General features: G+C 39.2%; 3 protein-coding genes across 3 annotated transcripts in view; 1 reads left to right on the top strand and 2 right to left on the bottom strand.

Moving 5' to 3' along the window:
• Positions 1–3,671, top strand: part of LOC134822817 (uncharacterized) — a 157,520-nt gene extending 153,849 nt beyond the window's left edge. Inside the window, 7 exon segments of the mRNA XM_063834083.1 lie at positions 318–454; positions 1,107–1,184; positions 1,877–1,974; positions 2,122–2,416; positions 2,629–2,963; positions 3,101–3,290; positions 3,497–3,671. Coding sequence (XP_063690153.1) covers positions 318–454; positions 1,107–1,184; positions 1,877–1,974; positions 2,122–2,416; positions 2,629–2,963; positions 3,101–3,290; positions 3,497–3,583 — 1,220 coding nt within the window. The 3' untranslated portion in view covers positions 3,584–3,671.
• Positions 1–23,780, bottom strand: part of LOC134823488 (double-strand-break repair protein rad21 homolog A-like) — a 901,854-nt gene that overhangs the window by 228,253 nt on the left and 649,821 nt on the right. The window lies entirely within an intron of this gene.
• LOC134822723 (acyl-protein thioesterase 1-like) lies at positions 16,640–19,994 on the bottom strand. The gene is made up of 6 exons (XM_063833939.1): positions 19,811–19,994; positions 18,743–18,884; positions 18,215–18,282; positions 17,879–18,016; positions 17,642–17,765; positions 16,640–17,514 (listed from the first exon to the last, which is right to left on the bottom strand). The coding sequence occupies exons 1-6, from the start codon at positions 19,947–19,949 to the stop codon at positions 17,367–17,369; spliced, it is 759 nt and encodes a 252-aa protein (XP_063690009.1). The 5' UTR covers positions 19,950–19,994; the 3' UTR covers positions 16,640–17,366.

Genomic DNA, 23,780 nt, shown 5'->3' with positions numbered 1-23,780 from the left:
AACCGCTGATAACAGTTTCAATCGATTGTTAATTGTTTTAACCTCGTTGTTTACTGAAACTATTTACAAATAATCAGACGATTCTGATGCAGTGTGAATTTGATCTTGTTTTGTGTCTGAGCGTGTGATACATAATGCTATATTATCCTATCTTATAGCTGAAAATATATGGCAGTAATTTTCATGAATATTAAGATACATAATATAGCAATGTTCCTGACAGTATAAAATTCAGTAAAGAGCTTGGAGTCGAAGTAATAATGTACTATTTAACTCCTAGTAAATTACACTATTATTAAACCCTCTTATCTACTCAGGAGGTAAGAAGCAAGACCACGACACAGGCCGAGACAGGGCTGCATTCTTCTTCTGGCAAGGCGCAGACTGTTCAATCAAAGAAAAGGGAAAATCTGCTTTTCTTACTGTCAGAGTGGATTCCGAGAGAGCTCCACAGGTAAGCTAGCTAACTAGTAATTAAACTAAAACCAAAAGTAGTAATTAGTAATTAAACTAAAACCAAAAGTAGTAATTAGTAATTAAACTAAAACCAAAAGTAGCTGAATTACAATTCTTATCAGATCCTTCCAATCGGAATGAAAATTGGTCATAACAAACAGCTCTATAAAATGTTGAAATTATGTGTTGAAGTCACTTCAAAAAGCATCGCTAATAGGACGTGTAACTATAGCTGTAAAGGAACGACCAGGAGGGGTTATATAGATTTCTAGTGCAATAGTAGTAGAGCATACGGTTTAATTTTGTATTATGCTAATGACTGCTAATTATGCTAATGACTGCCGATTTGTCTTATAATAAACAAGTCTTTATTATGCGCATTGTTAAGGGATGCTATTTTGGGTATTTATATTATATTGCTGTGAATACAGGGTGTACTGTAATGTCTGTTTACCTTAGTCTCTGTGGAAATTGTACATAACTTTAACGGTGTGTTGATTGTTAAGAATCTGTCATTCTTACAAGGTGCTAAATTCTAGTTCTCAATGTTTGCTGAACTTCAATAACGTTTCTTCAACCTGACGGGATCATTATTAGTATCCACTAGAAGTACAAGAATTATCTGTAAACTTAAATGTTTTCAATTTCAGATACAACTAGATCAGTCAACTGAACCTCCAGCCTTCTTGCAGATCTTCGATGGTTCTATGGTTACTTTCAAAGGAAAGGTACTGTTAACTCGCATCTATACTCAACACACTGTTCATGTGGGATTTAAAATATTTACATTTCTTTTTTTACACTCCAGCAGGAAGTCTCTCTAAGTCTATCACTAATAACAGATAAGTTCTAAGTTTTATGTCTCACTAATAACAGATAAGTTCTAAGTTTTATGTCTCACCAATTGCAGTTAAGTTCTAAGTTTTATGTCTCACTAATTGCAGATAAGTTCTAAGTTTTATGTCTCACTAATTGCAGATAAGTTCTAAGTTTTATGTCTCACTAATTGCAGATAAGTTCTAAGTTTTATGTCTCACTAATTGCAGATAAGTTCTAAGTTTTATGTCTCACTAATAACAGATAAGTTCTAAGTTTCATGTCTCACTAATTGCAGATAAGTTCTAAGTTTTATGTCTCACTAATTGCAGTTAAGTTCTAAGTTTTATGTCTCACTAATTGCAGATAAATTCTAAGTTTTATGTCTCACTGATTGCAGATAAGTTCTAAGTTTTATGTCTCACTAATTGCAGTTAAGTTCTAAGTTTTATGTCTCACTAATTGCAGATAAGTTCTAAGTTTTATGTCTCACTAATTGCAGATAAGTTCTAAGTTTTATGTCTCACTAATTGCAGATAAGTTCTAAGTTTTATGTCTCACTAATAACAGATAAGTTCTAAGTTTTATGTCTCACTAATTGCAGATAAGTGACCAGGGTTCCGCTGATAAGAGAAGGAGAATGTTCCTGTACCGTGGGGAAGTGGAAAAAGAGGGTTCTCTAACCGAACTCCCCAACATTACGTGAGTGTATTATTATTGTGACTATTACGCATCCCAATTCAAGTGTTAAATGTTGAAGCTATGATTAGAACAAATGTAGATAAGAAGATAGTGTGCCAACATAGTAAGGTACCCAAGTTAACAACTTTAAAACAGTCTGTTCCTCAGGAGCTCCAGTCTGAGATCACGAGGCTCCTTTATAATCCAGGACGGAGAGACGATGTTTTACGTGTGGCACGGGTGTAAGAGTAGAGCTCACACCGTAGCCGGCTCCTTCAGTGCTGCTAACAAACTGGCCCAGCGGGTTACTTGTAATGATAAACCTACTGTTCTGGAAGTTCAGGAGGGAAGCGAGGGGAAGCAGTTCTGGAAATGTTTTGATGGAGGGAAGCAGGACTACTTTAGCCTGCTGGAGGACGACAGGAAATACGCTAAATCTCTCAGACTCTTCAACTTATACGAGGTTTTATAAGTGTTCTGATATCTTATTTATTGAGCAATAGTACTGCACTTGAGCTGTGTGCAGGACACTTTCAGTAAACCACTACCAGTTAGCAGAGAAATAGGGCTTCGAAGAAATGATAAATTCATTAGCGGAGAACAGTTGTCATCTTCTTAAAGTTTTAACAGGGGGAACTATTTGCCAAAGCAGTCGGTAACCCTGCTAATATTCAGGATCTGAAGCAGTTCTGCTACAAGGAGATTGAGTACAATTCGCGCGCCCCTAAGGTGGCTGCCCCCTACCCGTTCCTACAATCCGACCTCTATGAGGCCGAGCAACCTGCCCTCTTTATCCTGGACTCTGTCTACACAGTGTACGTGTGGAAGGGTTGGTGGCCCACACACACCCCTGACGGAGAGGTACTCGCTAACACAGGCTCTGCTGAGACTGACTTTGTGGAGCGGTACAAGCTGACTCTTCACACCGCACTCGCTTATTCTGAGCTGGAAACTAAGGAGGCACCTAATATGGTAGTGGTCAACGCCGGGGCAGAGCCCACAGAGTTCAAGTGAGTTTAACATCGGCTGATATATCGGAAATAAAATATTGTTGTTCTAACTTTCAAACTCTTGTTTAAAATTAAACTGATTAGTTTTGTTAACACTCCTAATTAAATAATATAATCCTAATCCCTTCATCTCCCAGATGTTTGTTCCCCTGGTGGAGGGACTGGCAGGATGTTCCCAGTGACCTACCAGGCCCAACCCCTCTTGATCAGGAGCTGAAGAGGTTCCTGCAGACAGAGTTTACTCTGAAGGAACTGCAGGCTAAACCTCCTCCTGTCGGATGTGACCCTCTCAGACTAGAACAATATCTCTCAGTTACTGAGTTCATGGTTAGTTGACGGACAAAATTAGAGAAATTTTCTTCATCTGGGTTTCAGATGAAGTCCTTATATAATATAAGTAATTTTAATAGCTTCTTGTTCTATGTTTTTATAATTAAGGTGGCCCGGCTCGCTATAGTTAATGTGATTTAAATTATTCTTTTTGATGCGCCTCATTTTATACTGATGCTAACCGTCATCCTCCTCCTTCTCAGGCGATATTCAACATGAATAAAAAAGAGTTTCTGGACTTACAGGCTTGGAAACAGAGGAAACTAAAGCAAGTACACGATCTCTTCTAACTGTCACCATCCTCTACGACAACCCATTGTGTTTTATTGCTTCAGAATTTATTTTTATTTCATTCCGTTCATGTTATTGATTTCATTAGATGGTGTTGATGATGTATTTATAAGAAAATTACACTCACTTCTTTTAAGTTTGCGTTTTGTAAAAGCATAAAAAGTTGTTCCGCGTTTTGTTAAATATGAATTGGTGACCTCTTCTTCAACAAGAGAGAGAGTGTGTGAGTGAGATAGCCGCAGGATCAGGACTCAGGAGGCTTGATCATGCTTTTAGTTTTGTAGTTGCTGAGATTAATTATCGGTTGATTTGTGAGAGACGTAGTATATGACTCAGACTGATGATCAATTGTAGTGCGGAAAGAAGGACAATTTGATAATGGTTTGGAGATTTTGTTACTTTTTCAGATTGCTACATAACGATACTATACTTGTTTTTACATTTTAAAATTTGTAAAATAAAATGTATGATACGAATACAAAATATTATTTTTGAAATAAAATCTTTGTCTTTTTCTTGTAAAACATTTTCTAAGACAATCCATACTTGTTAAAATTTGTAAATTTTTATTGATATTGAAATATTATTCCTCGCCCATCTCCAATCACGCAATTAATTGTCTTGTAATGTTGATAAAAGGCTTAGAACTTTACAATAGATCTCAGTCATTGTCGTAGATCTCTCTGAAAATATGCTCCAATGTATCGCTGATCATTGGTAATGGTGGTCATATATAATTATATGCTTGTCGCTTGACGTCTTTTGAGAATATGGATAAATGACCAGCATGTCAGTTTAACTGGTAGATGATGGCAAAATACATAGCTCCACTGACGATTAAGTATTAGCTCTTTTGATAATATCTTGGGGTGAAAATTAAGTCAAACAATGCTGAATTTTACCAGAGTTAGTACATTAGTCTCCGATGCCCTTCTTCACAGAAGTCCCTGCGAACAAAGCCCTGTATCTAGGGTTGATGGCGACATAAGATATTGTTCGGATTTCTTCAGTTTTTGACCATCATGATGTCCTACTGTCCACTCTTCACTCCAGCAGATTGGGTTCTGATCTGAACTTAAAAGCTGATTGTAGACCCTCCTCCGCTGATCCAGGGAGACGAGAAGGGTCTGAGTTAAACCTCTCTGATCTAGTACGAGCAGCTCCTACTGGAGCCGAGTAACCATTAGTAGACTCAACTGTCTCTGATGGTCCACTAGTCTCAGTTTCTAAACTCTGGTAGATGTGCTCCTCTTCTCCAGGCGAACTGTCCCCCGGATCCTGACCAGTGCTCGTATCTTCCTCTCCAGTGGGGTGTTCCTGATGTTGCTCCAACACACTCCTCACCGTGTTCCCCCACATAACTCTAGCTGTGGAGTTGCAGTCCCCGTTCTGCTCTCTTCTCCCCCAGATTCTGTCACTGTGGGTAGTTTACTGTACTCAGAGGCAGTGTAAAGGGGAGTGTGGTTAGATACCTGGATGATATGAGAGTGGGTCACGACGGGAGAGGCGACTACAGGTATTATCTGGAAGGGAGGGATAGCGTACTGGGTGAGGGGTTGAAAAGAGGACTGCACAATGTTTAGTACTGGCTGGCTACCGGAGGACTGTACCATGTTTAATACTGGCTGGCTACCGGAGGACTGCACCATGTTTAGTACTGGCTGGCTACCGGAGGACTGCACCATGTTTAGTACTGGCTGGCTACCGGAGGACTGCACCATGTTTAGTACTGGCTGGCTACCGGAAGACTGCACCATATTCACATAGAGTGGGACTTGGTGTGGGATAGAGGTTGTCAGTGTGACAGGTGGAGGTGGCGGAGGTGGTGCTGTTGGTTCCAGAGCTTGCGCTGTCTCTTGTGCACCAGAAGGTCCCTCCTCTTTAGAAATGTGCTGCGTGTCAGTGGTCCGACTTGGGTTATTTGTCGGTACCGGCTGGTACTTTTCTGAATCGTCCTTGTTTTTCCTCGTGTAGTATATGATCGCCCCTGAAACGTTATATTTCCACTGTTCAAATATTTAACATTAAATTTTATCAACGTCAAATGACTCTACAATTGTAAATTATGATTTGACAAGGTCTCAGATGACACAGCTAGGAGATCCAACAATTTTATCGAATTATGTTACATTCGGTCACCCAACAGTTCAGAACATCTCCCAGAGACTTGAAATGGTGATTGGGGAATGGCCCGTAGTTTACTCAAATTAAAAAATGAACAGTATTATGATCTATCAAAATTCACACAAAATTGTATAATATATTTGACCAAAACCCATAATCATGGGTAGAGTGGTCTCGGTATGCAAAATGATACCGAGAATGAAATAGGTACCTCGCTTTCCCATTCATTCACAATCGTAATTGATTACATGTTATAAATTGAAACTTATTACAATTCGTAAGCCGTGAATGAAAGGGAAAAGCGAGCGACCGATTTCATTCGAGGTATCATTTTGCATTTGCAGACGGTCAATCAAATTAATATGATTTCCTTTTGTTTAGGAAAGAGAGACACTGGCAGCAGTCCACTCTACGGCTACCCATGATTATGGGTTTTGGTCAAATAAATAGATATATATTATTGATAGTATTGCCTGAATAAATATAGTATTATATAGTATAAAATATTGTATTATATGTAGTATCTGGAGAGAAGATTTGTAGGATACAATACTTGAGTAGGAACAGTGTGCCTCGTGACGTGTAAAGCTGTAGGTATTTCGCACGACAATAGCTGGATCGATAACGCAATATTGTTCGCACACGTTTCGTGTACCTTCTTTGCTTAATAATAACAGTGAATGGGATATTGACTTTGAGTAGGGAATGTTAGGACATGATTGGATCTTGTGATATAAAGTAAGAATAGCTCATCGCATGTAATCCTCAACAAGCTAGTATATTTTTACTACAAGCCTACAGGAAAAATGTTTCATCCTTTTATTTTGTGCTCGATAGACTCGGCCTGGGTCAGCTGCCTTATAGAGCGAAACATATCTATTCACTCCTATAGCTCATCTTATATACCTCATATTCACGCTGTTATCAATCTACCTTTTTGTTCTATTGATTCGTGATTAAAGGGACAGTTTCAATATTCCGTATAATTACAACCTGTTCCTGACCATATATTTTTCTTGTACGATTTTAAAGCTTTTTTCGAGTATGAGTGTTGTACCTTATAATGTGGTAAACACTGAGTTATCTGCCTACCTAGCTCATAGGCTTCCTGTACACCCGCTAGCTTAATTAAGCTTTATTCAAGGAAATTTAAAATAATTTATGTTATAGTTTCTGTCATCATCTATCTATCTATGATCTAGCTCCGTCATAGAAATTGTATGAATTGTTGTATTACCAAGACGAGTTCGTTGGGGTTCTCCTTGGTCATTTCATGTTTAATTCATGTTCAATAGTTTAATTCCTGCCTTATTCCCCGCAGAACAATGACTACCACAAACTCGCCTCCCAGTACCTCTCTAGTTATGGACGGTCATCCCTTTGGCTTTCAGTATATAACCCCGCTCAATATCACGATATCTGTTTATATCATGATCCAGAACGCCATGATCATATATGATTACCACAAGGACTGGAGAAGGATTTCGTTCCTATTCTTCATTATGGTTGCTGCTGTGGACATTGGAAGTGCGTGTTCAGAGATAGGACGAGGCTCAATATCACTGCTGTGCTTGAAGGACCCGTCTTTGAGGATGCATCCTTGGACTTTTCTGGTCTGCCAACTGTTTGGTATACTGTGCTACGTTACTTCCACATATTTCGTTGTTGCGCTAATGGTTGTGAAGACCATCAACATAATGCGTCCATTTTACAGGCAGAATAACCGAGTTTTGAAGATATTCCTTTTCATTTACCCGTCCATTCTCCTAGTCCTGTGCATTATTGATGTTTGGGCCTTTAATGATCTCATAACTAATATTAACGATAACCCAAAATGTAGTGGTTTCTATGGTCCATGGTTCGTGATGACTGCAATAGAAACAATCGGAGACGGCACAACAACCCGTGTATTACTGTTGATGAGGCATTACACTGTATTGTCTTCTGGCGCGGCAACTCTTATGATGATTATCATGGAGATAGTTTTACCTTTAGTTCAGTTTGGTTTGCCTTGTTTGATTGTGCTTGTATGCATGATGCTTCAGATGATCTATATAAAGAAAGCCTTTGGAGGTCACGAAAACCCACAGCTGAACACTGCAAACCAAGTTAACTTAACAGTGTTTCTTATCTCGTTACTGTACTTGATTAGCGTCTCTTTGTACTGCGTGAATACAATCGCTATCTGGGTGTATTACGTCCTCCCATACCCCCTCATTGCATTGTTAGAATCCACCTTTCCCTTGATAAACGCAGTACTGTTCCCAACCATCCTGATCCTTCGTAAACCTGAACTGAGAGCACGGTACAGAAACTACGTAACAAAATTCCTCCTTCTGCCACTCACCATCTATGGAAAAGTTCGTTATCTGGCTCAAAGAAGACGAGGATATGCAGAGATTTGATCAAAACTACCTACATACTCGGCAAAGTTTGTTATTTTTCTCAAAGAATAATATGATATACAATTACAGAGATCTGATCAGAACTACCTTATACATGGTTGATCATCTATGACATAAGGAACGGTTGGACAATTTTATTTCTGGACCCTCTTTCCACATTAAGTGATTGTTTTTGTTTTGTAACTCTGAGTTAGGCGAATATTTGCAATGATTAACTGATTAAGATGCATGTTGGTAAAACTTATTGTTTTTGCTTCACGTCAAAGGCCACCCCCAAGTGCTGCGTGGGACAAAATTGATTAAGATGATTGATTTTTTTTTTTTTTTTAATTATCCAAAATTGGTCAAATAAATAGATATATATTATTGATAGTATTGCCTGAATAAATATAGTATTATATAGTATAAAATATTGTATTATATGTAGTATCTGGAGAGAAGATTTGTAGGATACAATACTTGAGTAGGAACAGTGTGCCTCGTGACGTGTAAAGCTGTAGGTATTTCGCACGACAATAGCTGGATCGATAACGCAATATTGTTCGCACACGTTTCGTGTACCTTCTTTGCTTAATAATAACAGTGAATGGGATATTGACTTTGAGTAGGGAATGTTAGGACATGATTGGATCTTGTGATATAAAGTAAGAATAGCTCATCGCTTGTAATCCTCAACAAGCTAGTATATTTTTACTACAAGCCTACAGGAAAAATGTTTCATCCTTTTATTTTGTGCTCGATAGACTCGGCCTGGGTCAGCTGCCTTATAGAGCGAAACATATCTATTCATTCCTATAGCTCATCTTATATACCTCATATTCACGCTGTTATCAATCTACCTTTTTGTTCGTATTGATTCGTGATTAAAGGGACAGTTTCAATATTCCGTATAATTACAACCTGTTCCTGACCATATATTTTTCTTGTACGATTTTAAAGCTTTTTTCGAGTATGAGTGTTGTACCTTATAATGTGGTAAACACTAAGTTATCTGCCTACCTAGCTCATAGGCTTCCTGTACACCCGCTAGCTTAATTAAGCTTTATTCAAGGAAATTTAAAATCACTTATGTTATAGTTTCTGTCATCATCTATCTATCTATGATCTAGCTCCGTCATATAAGTTGTATGAATTGTTGTATTACCAAGACGAGTTCGTTGGGGTTCTCCTTGGTCATTTCATGTTTAATTCATGTTCAATAGTTAAATCCTGTTTAATTCCCCGCAGAAAAATGATCTGGACAAACAATATGACTACCACAAACTCGCCTCCCAGTACCTCTCTAGTTTATGACGGTCATGACTTTGGCTTTCAGTATATATCCCCACTCAATATCATGATAGCTGTTTATATCATGATCCAGAACGCAATGATCATATATGATTACCACAAGGACTGGAGAAGGATTTCGTACCTGTTCTTCATTATGGTTGCTGCTGTGGATATTGGAAGTGCGTGTTCAGAGATAGGACGAGGCTCAATATCACTGCTGTGCTTGAAGGACCCGTCTTTGAGGATGCATCCTTGGACTTTTCTGGTCTGCCAACTGTTTGGTACACTGTGCTACGTTACTTCCGCATATTTCGTTCTTGCGCTAACGGTTGTGAAGACCATCAACATAATGCGTCCATTTTACAGTCTGAATAACCGAGTTTTGACAATATTCCTTTTCATTTACCTGTCCATTCTCCTAGTCCTGTGCATTATTGATGTTTGGGCCTGGAATGATCTCACAACTAGTTCAAATGATAACCCAAAATGTGGTGTTGCTTTGGGTCCATGGAACGTGATGACTGAAATAGAAACAATCGGACATGGCACAACACTCCGTGTATTAGTGTTGATGGTGCGTCACTTTGGATTTTCTGATGGTGCAGCAACGCTTATGTACCATATCATGGAGGTAGTTGTGGCTTTAGTTCAGTTTGGTTTGCCTTGTTTGATTGTGCTTGTATGCATGATGCTTCAGATGATCTATATAAAGAAAGCCTTTGGAGGTCACGAAAACCCACAGCTGAACACTGCAAACCAAGTTAACTTAACAGTGTTTCTAATCTCGTTACTGTACTTGATTAGCGTCTCTTTGTATTGCGTGAATACAATCGCTATCTGGTTGGGGTATGACGTCCCATACCCCCTCATTGTATTGTTACAATTCACCCTTCCCTTGATAAACGCAGCAGTGTTCCCAACCATCCTGATCCTTCGTAAACCAGAACTGAGAGCACGGTACAGAAACTACATAACAAAAGTCCTCCTTCTGCCACTTGCCATCTATGGAAAAGTTCGTTATCTGTCTCAAAGAAGACGAGGATATACAGAGATCTGATCAGAACTACCTATAAACTCGGCAAAATTTGTTATTTGGCTCAAAGAATGATAGGATATACAGAGATCTGATCAGAACTACCTCATACATGGTTGATCATTTATGACATAAGGAACGGTTGGACAATTTGATTTCTGGACCCTCTTTCCACATTAAAGTAATTATTTTTGTTTTATAACTCTGATATAATTATAGGCGAATAATTAAATTTGCAATGATTAAGATGATTGGTTAACTTTTTTTTGTTGCTTCACGTCACAGGCCACCCCCAAGTTTAAGTGCACTGCGTGGGACAAAATTAATTAAGATGATTGATCGTAAAAAATTTGAAAGAAAAAATATTATCCATAATCGTTTTTTTTTTAATTATTGATTATAATGATTAAATTTAAGGGACATTAAAAAGTCTGGGAAAATTTGATTAAGCTAAGATAATGTATTTTTGTTGACGTTTTTTAAAGAAGAAAGAGACAAAATTTGTTAAAATGACAATAATGATATTTGTTCGATTGATATTCGAATTCATTTCTATTCTGTGAATTATTTTACGAAAAGACATTATCCTTGTAAAACTTTAAAAACATATTTCGTATTAGTAAGAGCCCATGGGGGTGATTGATCGGAATCAGCGTTCAAAAATAGTACGTACACCGAACAAGAGTACATTCATACCGTACCCTCAAGGCCTTTTCACAAGAATTTTCTTTGAAATTTTCAGAAAATTCTTGTAAAAAGGCCTTGAGGGCATGAAAGTCATCTCATTCGGTGTATCTATGGTCGCTGATTTCGAATCACCCCCTCAGCTCATGACGTACAACGTAGGGTAAACATTGAAAATGCTTCCCTGGAAAGTTATGGGCAAAAAACTCTTTTGGTCACGTGACAAGCAAGTTAAATACGAATTCGATTGTTTAGGGCTCGGGTACGGTTAGGATTGTGTTGAGCTGTTGTGGATACAGGATCGATAGCTTCGGGGTTATGGTTCAGGTTATGGTTATGCCTATGGTTAGGGTTAGGGTTGGGATTGGGGTTTATTTAAAAAAGTTTTGTTCGGTTGAAAAGCCATAAAAACCAAAGACACGTGATAAATTTTGGGGCGAACGAATTATTAAAAGCCAGTAGTACTAGTACTAGTTACAACTAAAATTGATGCATCAAAAACTTTACCTGAAGACTTCACCTACAACCTAACCAATACCATGTGCTTTCGCGCCACTGCAAGCGCAAGGGCTCTGGATAGATAGCAACCTGAGGAGTGAGGGTTCTAGGACCGGACCCCGGACCCGGCCCAGGCTATAAACTATTATATATATATATTAATGTGTAGGAGTACAGCAACGAAATATATATATATATATATAGACACAGTGTTTCGTCCTATTAGGACTCATCAGTATGGCTCAAATATATATATATATATCAAATTCAATCAACGCATATTGATACTTTGTGTGTAATTTCTTCAATGCAAGTTTGAAATATAGTTTAGTAGTACAAACTTTACTATTTTTCAACTTGACGAAATTTAATTTTATAATGTCGATCGCGATTTCTGTTTTATATATTTCTGTTTTATATATTCCTGTTTTATATATTTCTGCATATATACTTAAAGTTAATACTATAAATAAATTGTACCTGGTAAGATAAAAAGAGGTAGGAAGTTAAGGGCAAGTATAGGATAGTTGACAGGTTTCATACAGGCAGGTCTAAAGGGAGTTTGCAGGAGTTTACCGTCTATAACCTCCAAGCAAGGCAGGGCAAGATGCCCGTAGAACGTTTGGTATATCGCGCTCCCTGTCCGCATCAGCGATACAATCCCGATTATCACTGACGTTCCGAAAAATGATATAGCTGGGAAAGCAGTGGTTTAAACAATTTAGATAATAAAGTGTACTGCGTTTCAACCTTATTTATAAAATGAAAGGTAACTTCTAACTAATATTGAATTCAAAAGCACAACTTAAAGTTAAACTTCATGAACGAAAGCATCAAAGAACGGACTAACCAAAAGAATCAGATTCCTTTGAGTAACATTTCCTCATCATCTCCACGAGATGCCAGAACAGGAGTCGGACAGAAAGAACGGAGTAGATAGTATTCCTCGTTAACAAAAACCAAGGGGTCCCGGAATTTTGGGTGAGGTAGTTCTCGATATAGAAATACTCAAGGAACATCTCCCCGCAATCCTCCAAGAGGAAGCTAACACAATAACAAAGGTTTTTAGCGTCAAATAGGGTTACTCTATCACTCTTGTTGCGTAGGATGTGTAGACTTATCATTACTTTTATCACGCCCAAGAATGCAAAGGCGAAGATGAAGTTGATGACCCATTCGTTGCGGTAGATATGTTTGTTGATGACTTCCCCCATCTCGAGTCTATACCCCATCAGGAAGTCCATGTAGACATCGAACACGTCAAACAAGGTGGAAAATATCGTGAGAAAGTAAACGTTGAGGAACAAAACTGAGACTTTCCAAGCAAAGAGGAGGACTCTGCAAAGACATCTAAACAGCAAACTTGGACCCAGAGAAAGTGGGGAACCCCTTCCTGAACTCCTTGTTTAGTCCAGGGAGGAGCAGATACAGTCCGTATAGAGAGATGAGAGATGACATGCCCGACGGGGAAGAAAGTAATGAGGAGCCCAACATGTCGCTCCATTCTGGGTACCCAGCACTGGGTGATGTTACATATCTCCTGATAACCCTGCTCTGTTTCTATCCGGACACACCCCGGACAATCTCCGCTCTCCTCCTCATCATCTGTTAGTGTGGGCTCCGTGTGATCGTCTTCGTCAGCCTGGTCAGGAACAGCCTCTAGGTCTGAGCTATGTTCGGTGAGAGCTTCATCTGGAGGTGCGGTTGAAGTAGGCAGGGCTTCAGTAAGTGGTAAAGTTATTTGCTTTTCTGTGGAAACAGACTGGTTGCGATTATTGGACGGCTCATTTGTTGTGTTCTGCTTGGAAGGTTTCTGAGTCAGATTTTTGTTCTCTCCAGATAAGCTGGTCACCAATTTCTCGTGGGTCAGATTGCGACTATTTGCGGTAGTGACATTGGAGCCAGCTGAATTATTAGGATCTACAGTTGCTGCTGGTGGTGTGACCTTGTTAAGTAAATCAGAGTTCACAAAATCTCCCTCTTCATCCTGCTGACCAATCTCCTGCTCACCTATCTCCTGCACATCAATCTCCTGCTCACCAATCTCCTGCTCACCAATCTCCTGCTCACCTATCTCCTGCTCACCAATCTCCTGCTCACCAATCTCCTGCTCACCAATCTCCTGCTCACCAATCTCCTGCTCACCAATCTCCTGCTCACCAATCTCCTGCTCACCAATCTCCTGCTCACCAATCTCCTGCTCACCAATCTCCTGCTCATCAATCTCCTGCTCACCAATCTCCTGCTCACCAATCTCCTGCTCACCAATCTCCTGCTCATCAATCTCCTGCTCACCTATCTCCTGCTCGCCAATCTCTGCTCACCAATCTCCTGCTCATCAATCTCCTGCGTCTGGTTGTCCTCCTTATTTTTCTGAGGTTGAGTTATAGTAGGAGTAATTTGAGGATGTTTTCTCTCAGTTATACCATGATCAGCAGGCTGGCCAGTTTTAAACAGTTTTGTTGTACTAGACGGTGTGACATCCAGCATTGAAGTGGTGTAGTTTTCAAAACTACTTGTGGATAGGGAATTAGAAGAGGAGAAGGAGAAGGTGGTACCACTGTGAGATACTGGAGAGGTGGTTTTGGTTGTTTGCTCATTCAAAGCTCCGCTCTCAACTTTATCAGATACTAATTCTAATTCTTTATCTTTGGAAACTGTCAGAATTTTGTCTTTGTTGTCCGAGTTTCTTGGTGGTGTTGAGATCAAGCTACTTTCGCTACCATTTGAAGCTGTAATCTGTAAATCAGGCACTGTACCTTTCTCGATCTTTCCTTTTTTAGTTTTAACTTTTGGGTTATTGGCAACGAGTCTTGGTTTTTTAGGATTGCTCTGAACAGAAGTTACAGAAGTAGACGAGTCACTAAAATGCTCAGCTATTGCCTTTTTTTCACTTGTACGTTCTTCAGCGAATTGGTCTACGTCTTGTCCGATAACTTTATCATACTGTATCCCAGAATGAGGGACTGGGGTGTACAAATCGTCTCCTTTTGTTCGTTCTGACTGAGAAAAAGGATAATTCAGAATGGGCCTGTTTGATACGGAGTACGGACTGTTTATTGTTTGATATGGGACTCTGTATCGATGCTTGCAAGATCCTGCTTCAAGACCGTAGAAATGAATTTCGGAGGTAAATGGGATGATGTTTTTATCATCCTCAAGTTAAGTATTAATTTAGGAATGGTATCGGTGGGGGGGGGGGTTCACTACACCTTTTAACACCATACAGATCTGGTCAGTGTGTATGGGGGGGGGGTTCACTACACCTTTTAACACCATACAGATCTGGGGGGTTCACTACACCTTTTAACACCATACAGATCTGGGGGGGTTCACTACACCTTTTAACACCATACAGATCTGGGGGGGGGGTTCACTACACCTTTTAACACCATACAGATCTGGGGGGGGTTCACTACACCTTTTAACACCATACAGATCTGGGGGGGTTCACTACACCTTGTAACACCATACAGATCTGGTCAGTGTGTAAGTGGGGGGGGGGGTTCACTACACCTTTTAACACCATACAGATCTGGCCAGTGTGTAGGGGGGGGGGGGTTCACTACACCTTGTAACACCATACAGATCTGGTCAGTGTGTAAGTGGGGGGGGGGGTTCACTACACCTTGTAACACCATACAGATCTGGTCAGTGTGTAAGTGGGGGGGGGGTTCACTACACCTTGTAACACCATACAGATCTGGGGGGTTCACTACACCTTTTAACACCATACAGATCTGGGGGGGGGTTCACTACACCTTTTAACACCATACAGATCTGGGGGGGGGGGTTCACTACACCTTGTAACACCATACAGATCTGGTCAGCGTGTAAGTGGGGGGGGGGTTCACTACACCTTTTAACACCATACAGATCTGGTCAGTGTGTAAGTGGGGGGGGGTTCACTACACCTTGTGACACCATACAGATCTGGTCAGTGTGTAAGTGGGGGGGGTTCACTACACCTTGTAACACCATACAGATCTGGTCAGTGTGTATGGTAATAGTATAATAGTGTAAGGTAATAATATAAGTTAAGAGGTACATCCCCTTTTTCCTCGAGCTAAAATTTTTAGTGGTGACTGGTGGCGCCATATTGTCATGCTACTCACGGGACGGGTTGGCATTTAACAGCTCAGGCAAGCCTAGGAGTAAGGGGATTTCAATTCATTTTTACACCCTGAATGATTGTTTGACTTTTTCCCAATTTTTTTTACAAGGCCATTTACAGGTGCTCTCCGAGTCTAAAATTAACATAAAGTTCTGAAAATTTTCCGGAACATATTCGAAGTACGTTGTCCACCCTCCAGAAATACGTATTCGAACGCCGTACGTTTGTAGGCTACAGAACATATTTAACATCATTGATGGTATCGGACTATCATGATTACCTGATGAAGAAGTAAGATGACAATGATGAAGCCTGAACAGTTTGACATGTTGATAATGCAGAAATAACTTAAAAATAGAACTGAAAAACTCACATCAAGTGTTACGTGGAAAAGCAAGAGAATTGTGAAGCTTGAAGATCAAGTTTCTGATTTCTAGAATGTAATGTGTTTAGAAATTTAAACATGTTATCTGTGTTGTGATCATCACCAGCTGTGTGCTTGTACCACGTGACATGATAACAAGTCACGCGACTAGAATACTTCTCTCTGATTGGTTAGTTTTATGATAAGAAGGTAGCGATTAGCCTTGTGTATTCACAACCATATCACGTCACTAAGCTGTATGTGGGGTGACATATCCAAACCCTGGATACATGACATTAATATAGCACTTTTCTTAACAAACTTACATCAAGACAAATCTAAAACAAGATTTAGCCAACTCCGGCAACGAAGCTGGTTTACGTGTTGGCGACAATAAAGAAGCCCCCCCCCCCCCCCCCCCCCCCCACACACAAGGCCCCCTCACCACATTTCTGCAGGTCCCTATTTATTAACACAAAATCCCCCCTCCCGGCCCCCAGAATAACATAGATTATAGACCAACTTGTTGTTACTAGTAGTGAATAAGTAAAACTCATACCGTAAAGTCATTAAAGACAGTTCAACTGTACTGTAAATAAGAAGTACATTGTCCACACACTCCATATATATAATATAAAGGTCAAATAATTCACCAGCGACTCTTTGCAATCTTTACAGTAAAGTTCTCCATAAGAATAAGTTCCAATCACCAGTGATCCAAATAAAAGCCAACAAATATAATCTTACTGTCACCAAGATGTAACTAGGTCGAACGGAAAAATTAGGTCTCAACTCTCAAGCAGGCGCGGCTATTTGTATAGCTTTCCGTTCGACCTAGTTAAATCTTGGTGACAGTTATGAATTTTCAGATTTAGTAGATCACAAAAAGATCTATCACGGGGAGAAATTGAAAATTAAACATAAACTCTAGTAAGATTTGAACATGTATCAGATGGTCCCCACACCTCATAATTATAAATTTAGATCACCTGATCCAGAGTCTACAGTTAACCGACACATAATTTATAATAATTTATCTTTTGTGAGTTACTCAGCTAATTCCGCTTTGTTTTCCCACTATTTAAATTAAATCAACAATGAAACTTGTCAAACTCCCGTTCTTACCGATTGTGATGAACTCTCGTAATCAAACAAGATTTTTTAACTTTCCGCAAATTCCAAAGTAAAGAAAGGGTCCAACCATAAAGGAAACACAATAAACATTAATAAATTCCTCTCTGAAGTGTATTATAGAGGCTTCATGTTTCACTTTAATTATTACTACAGATTAAGAGGAAGCAGCGAGGTATTTAACCAGGAAGCTCTTAACATCCATGAGCTCTCTTGGGCAGGATGTATGACCCATATTGTCGTACTCCTTCATTTCTACTTTGGAGTGGAATTGCTGTATCTTTTGGAACGACATCTGACCAAACCTGGTGGGAAGAGGGGAGGAGTAACTTTACACCATCAATTAGGGCATTCTACAGAGAGTCAACATATTATACGATAATAAGTCTCTAACCCTGAACTGTGCAAGATGTTAACATTTAATAATCTAACCTGAAGTCTACAACTACATCAGCTTTTCCATGGCACATTATAACAGGAGTAGTTGAGTTCTGAGCTGCAGCTGAGGCTGGGAACTCGCTGTTCAGGGGCAGGTAGCAACTGAGTCCTATTATTCCTGGATAAACAGTGTTAAGATATTATGGTAAATAGACTACATCAGCAAAACAACGAGCAAACTCCAGGAAATTCACATTCTTTAAACTAGCATTCTTTAAACTATCGCTCTACCTCCGAGTTGTTTCTTGTAAGTGAGTCCCGCGTACAGAGCCACAGCTCCCCCCTGAGAGAATCCTCCCACAAATATCTTATCAGAAGGAACAGACTTCTCCTCGTCTGCTATCAGCTGGTGCACATGTGCCACACTCCCTGTGTACGTTACATGTCATCTTAGTGGTTACATGTTATCTTCAGTATTTATATTTTCGAGCGCCACTTGAAATTGAACTGGTCTTTATTGATATTTATGACGGTTAAGTGTTAACACTGCTGCTTGTAGCGCTTTTGATATTTTATGACTAATGATAGATTGAAGTGTGGTAGCATTAACTGAGCAATTCTACTCACTCATTATGCCAGTTTTATCCTCTTTGTCGAATTCGCTGAGCGAGGTTATATCATACCAAGCCGGCATTCTGAAACATTATACTTTATTGTTCACTGAAAACCGGACATTTCATATTTAATTACCGCAGCCGTCTAATAAAAGAAGTACTGGGATGACGGCACTCCTATTTAATGGTTTAATGAAGTCCAACTTGTCCAATCCTACGGCCGACCGTCGCGTCCTCGATATATATAATATGTCTATATCAAGGGCGCGCGCGTCTCCAGACAAATTACTGCGCGAAAACAACAAAACTTTCGTTACATTTTAGTCGTTCAGCGACCGCGGATTTACTAACTCAGTAGAATAATCTGTTATTTGGGAAGACTCTCCACAAATATTCTCTTATTCATGGAACGCATATTTCTGAATGACACAGAAGACTTGTAATCACATGGAATCCATAAGTACTGCGCCTCCCAACATATAATGTATACCGCCCAGAACAGTTTTGCGTGCCAACAGGCGGGGATCAGAAAGAAACAAACCTCATGCCCATGTTGATAGTGACGGGGATAGTTGACGCAGTGGGGCACACAAACTTAACATTATCAACATTGAGATCTTCCCCCATTACTTGAGACCAGCCATGTCCTGTGTCTCCCAATCCGTGTAGAAATATAACTGAGGCTGAAAATGTTGGGTGTTAATGTTGTTAATGTTGTTAATGTTGTTAATGTTGTTAATGTTGTTAATGTTGTTAATGTTGTTAATGTTGTTAATGTTGTTAATGTTGTTAATGTTGTTAATGTTGTTAATGTTGTTAATGTTGTTAATGTTGTTAATGTTGTTAATGTTTTTAATGTTGTTTATGTTGTTAATGTTGTTAATGTTGTTAATGTTTCATAGCGGAGTGTGTATAATTTCTGTTATTGTGTCATACGTTTTTGTTTGATACACCACAATATCACGATCTTTAAACTAGGTTTCACTAACTTGGCTCAATAGACTGGATCATCGCTATTTTCTAAAGCAAAATTTCTTCTTACATCCACTTTAATAACATTCTGCTTTATATTAATTGTGCATGATGCCCTCGGACTAATCAAGCCTAGAAACTGTCTCCTTTATTGTTAAAACACACTGACCTAGCTCCCTCATTGTTATTTTTCCTTTGTTGGTGCATTAATTTATTAATTTGAAGTGAAGAGGCTCTTACCCATTAATCTTGCTAGAGGTGTTTTTATTATAAAGTAAAATTAAAAGTCTGCAACCATATTCAGTTTCAAAAAATCATTGGTTTTTGACTGAAAAAAGTTGTAAGTAGGCCTCAAAATACAATTTGTACCATTTTAGGAATGCTATCCAAATCTCACAAGCAAACAAGTTTCTCAGATCGACCTGTGACGATTGTGGTCGAATTTACTGTGACAGTTATGAGCTTGAGCATGCTTGAAATTCATGATCGTGGTCAATCACATGTGACGATGAAGATTCAACAGGACACAATATATCCACAATATCTAGTTACACGTATGTTATTAAAACCAGTCAGCCATGCCGACTAAATGTTTAAATTAGCTAAATGTTTAAATAACGATAACAATAATATTTACCTTTATGGGGTCCTTTAGGTTGTATTACAATAGGCGGTGACATGTCTGCTGATAGAAAAGTTTTGCTGATACAGCTCCCAATCTTGATTTTATCAGGGGTAACACTTCTCAATAACTTAGATAATCCAGTCCTTAACATGCAATGACCATTTACAGGGACCTAGAGAGAGTTAAAACTGTTAGAATGTTCAACATGACATCTTCAAAACATTGCATACAATTTATTTATATAAGATTACAATTTGTAAACTACTACTAAAGAAGAGTCAGTTATCAAACCAACACCAGCTATTAAAGAGTGACTGCTTCTGAACACCGCACATACCAGAACATAACCAGGACCACGGTAAAATAAAATCATCTTAGGGGGGCGCAAAATCGTCGTTTGAATGTGGGACAATTTTGAAAAACTTAATTGAGGTACTAGCAAAACTGCGCGTTTTGCTCTAGAAACACACTTTAATAGAGATTTTACCGGAGTATCCTCTAATATCACCTAATTTGTTCAATTTTAGGGAGGGGCGCCAAAAGGGGAGGGGAGCAACAGGGGGGCGCATTTTCGGCAGGGGGCGCCAACAGGCAACGTTACGCCACTGACAACATCAGAATATTCTTTAAAGAAAAGCAGCTTATCAGCTTTAAAAGCAGTTGTACCAACCCTAAATAACAAAGCCCAGAGTTGAAGTCTGTTGCAACTTACAGTAAAACGTCGATTTACCACAGAGTTTGGGGGAAGGAAACATCTGTGGTAAATCGGGGGTTGCGGTAAATCAGGGTTTTGTTTTTTATTAATTATACATGTAAAGCTCTATTTGGGGAAAGGAGATGGCACGGTAAATCGGGGGTTACGGTAAATCAGGGCGTGGTAAATCGGGATTTTACTGTATTATGAGGAGTCATTTACCTGGCCTTGGTGTGAAATCAGTGGCGTAACGTTGCCTGTTGGCGCCCCCTGCCGAAAAGGCGCCCCCCTGTTGGCGCCCCCTCCCCTTTTGGTGCCCCTCCCTAAAATTGAACAAATTAGGTGATTTTAGAGGATACGCCGGTAAAATCTCTAAAAAAGTGTGTATCAAGAGCAAAACGCGCAGTTTTGCTAGTACTTTAGTTAAGTTTTCGAAATTGTCCCACATTCAAACGACGATTTGGCGCCCCCCTAAGACGGCGCCCCCCTGCACAGCAGGGTCAGCAGGGCCCTTCGTTACGCCACTGTGTGAAATTCAAAATGGTATGGAATGTTTGCCAAGTGAAGTTAACCTATCATATTTCCTTTAAACTGATAAACTTCATACAGCGTGGAAGAAGGAACTGTATCTTAACAAGCTCACAAATTGTGTTGTTCCGTGTATATGTGATAATTGTACATGTATTTCGATTATGAACCCTTATAAAAACAGTTAAAAGAAGTTAACTATTTAAATTACTTCAAAATTGGTTCTGTGGCAGATCATTTTATAAGTTTTATTTCACATCAACAAGGTTCAGTTCGTTTTACTCTCTCACGCTGGACCATTAGTCGAATTACTGTTCTGGGCCAACCTTCATCCTTACTTCCACCTGTTGAGGGTGTTATATTTCCTGTCCGTGGTAATTGCCTTGCTGTGGCTTAGAAATTGTTAGTTAATTGCTATTTTTGTATGTTTTGCTATGTTTTCCTACATATGATGATTGATGATGATGGCTTAGTAACATGCACTAAGAGTAAGACCTGCAACAATATTTTTAAGACAGCCTAGTAACTAGTTGAAACTTGAAATGCACATATTTGAATACCCTGATTTACTGCGGAGTTTGGGAGAAAGGTAAATCAGGGTTTTACCACTCTTTTTCCAGGATGCCACACTTTGGCCACAATATTGTCAGTGTAGCCAACAGTGTTTTTATTGTCATGTGATATTAGTATGAAGAAAATGCTATGAAACAGAAAGCATGTGTTTTTATAGCTTACAAACTATACACTAAATAAAAATTAGCACATTCGAAATTGGTGAGCAAACATACCATTTAACCACAAACAGTACATGTTTAATTTTAGCCTTCCACTATATTAAAAGTCTATAGCAGCTGTCAACATAACATTGATTAATAAAGTCCCTGTATCACTCTCCTTCACCTGTCTTAGCTTGATCATTGTGGTCAACCATTTTGGTTTCTAACTTTAAAGGTGAATTGAGACAAATTCGGGCACACACAATTGAAATGCTATACAACAGTGTGTTGGAGACTTTTTGATGTTAACTCAGATCTAATGTAAAGTTTGGGGAAAGAAAAATGGTGCAGTAAAGCTTGCATCAGGGTTTGCTGGCAGAGATTGAGTAAAGCATAGAGATGGCATTAGATGTAGAGACCAACGAGATGCAAATTTAAAACAATTTATGGCCAATTCTTGTTCTTGTAATTAAAAAATAAACTTGATACTATTTAGTACTACTCTTTTATCAAAACAAAGGTCTAACTTGAAAGTTAAATATTTGATCTTTCCTCTTACTACATTACTTCAAATGATTTACTACTACTACTACTACCTGGTAGTCTATCACCTGTCTAACACTTGATAAAAATGTTGATTATTATTAAATCTAGAATAGCTAATAATTTAACATATATTATTGACAATCCCCTTCGAGTGAGCTATAACATTCTCTATATAAGATTATGTATACAAATTCATATTTGTTCATTCAATTCTGTTAATTTTCGTCATCAATTTTAGGTCATTCAATATGGGAGTTCCCACATTTGTTGGTTGAAAGCACTCAACATAATATACATGAAGCTTGACTGCTTTATTGACAGTCCACGGGGCTGGGGTGAGATGCCCCATCCCCTCTACTGCTTCAGGGTGTGTTAGAACCCAGATATGCCCCATCCCCTCTACTGCTTCAGGATGTGTTAGAACCCAGAGATGCCCCATCCCCTCTACTGCTTCAGGATGTGTTAGAACCCAGAGATGCCCCATCCCCTCTACTGCTTCAGGATGTGTAGAACCCAGAGATGCCCCATCCCCTCTACTGCTTCAGGATGTGTTAGAACCCAGAGATGCCCCATCCCCTCTACTGCTTCAGGATGTGTTAGAACCCAGAGATGCCCCATCCCCTCTACTATTTCAGGATGTGTTAGAACCCAGAGATGCCCCATCCCCTCTACTGCTTTAGGATGTGTTAGAACCCAGAGATGCCCCATCCCCTCTACTGCTTCAGGATGTGTTAGAACCCAGAGATGCCCCATCCCCTCTACTGCTTCAGCTCAGCGGCAGCATGAGTCCTGGTTTCCTGTGCCACATTGCGTACCTCTGAGAGAACAGCGGTTGATTTCGTGGTCCTGAGATCTTCCCTCTTTAAGTGAAACAAAATTGCAAGTAAAACAAAATTTAAATTTTATTGCCATATTACAATGAATAATAATATCATAATAAAAATAGTTAAACTTAAACATCCAATAATAAACTCATGTAAATTAAATATGCTATGTAAAATACGTTTTTTACTATATATACTCGAAAACTAATCTCAATCATAAATTTCTATTAGCGCGGTGCTAGTCACTTTTTATAATGACGGCGCCGAGCCTTAACTAATGAATTCGAAAATAAAATAATTCTAAATCAGAAGTGAAAGCTATTCTAAAAATATTTCATTAACTTACTTGTATTCTAAATGTTTAAATTTCATAAAAAAGATAGTTTATAATGCCTTGTTTCACGTTGTAGCCCTGCTGCGCACGAGTGCGCGGCTTCGTCATTTCGTGCAATGACAGGAGGTTACGACGTGATACAAGTAATTCCACGTTGGCATAAGACAAATTTTAGTTGCTCACGTTCTGAGACCAGAAATGGGACAGTACTTGGACTAAAGACGGCTGGTAAAAGGAACCAGTTGCCTGTAAGAGCTTTACTAGTACCCGAAATACCGTTTCTAAAGCACCACCCCAAGCCTGATATCAGCTGAGCACAAACATATAAATTGTTTCAGGA

The sequence above is a fragment of the Bolinopsis microptera genome, chromosome 11 (genome assembly GCF_026151205.1).
Source record: "Bolinopsis microptera isolate Bmic1 chromosome 11, MBARI_Bmic_1.0, whole genome shotgun sequence".
Lineage (NCBI taxonomy): Eukaryota > Metazoa > Ctenophora > Tentaculata > Lobata > Bolinopsidae > Bolinopsis > Bolinopsis microptera.
Note: the sequence above shows the minus strand (reverse complement) of the source record. Positions and strands in the feature narration are given on the sequence as shown.

What these genes read in the sequence shown, in the direction of transcription:
- LOC134822723 (XM_063833939.1), bottom strand. Translation starts at nt 19,949, where the DNA reads ATGTTAAGGACTGGATTATCTAAGTTATTGAGAAGTGTTACCCCTGAT. An exon ending in ACTATCAACATGGGCATGAG is followed by an intron (nt 18,283 to 18,742) that starts GTTTGTTTCTTT and finishes ATAATGTTTCAG; the next exon opens with AATGCCGGCTTGGTATGATA. An exon ending in GATGTAGTTGTAGACTTCAG is followed by an intron (nt 17,515 to 17,641) that starts GTTAGATTATTA and finishes TCTTCCCACCAG; the next exon opens with GTTTGGTCAGATGTCGTTCC.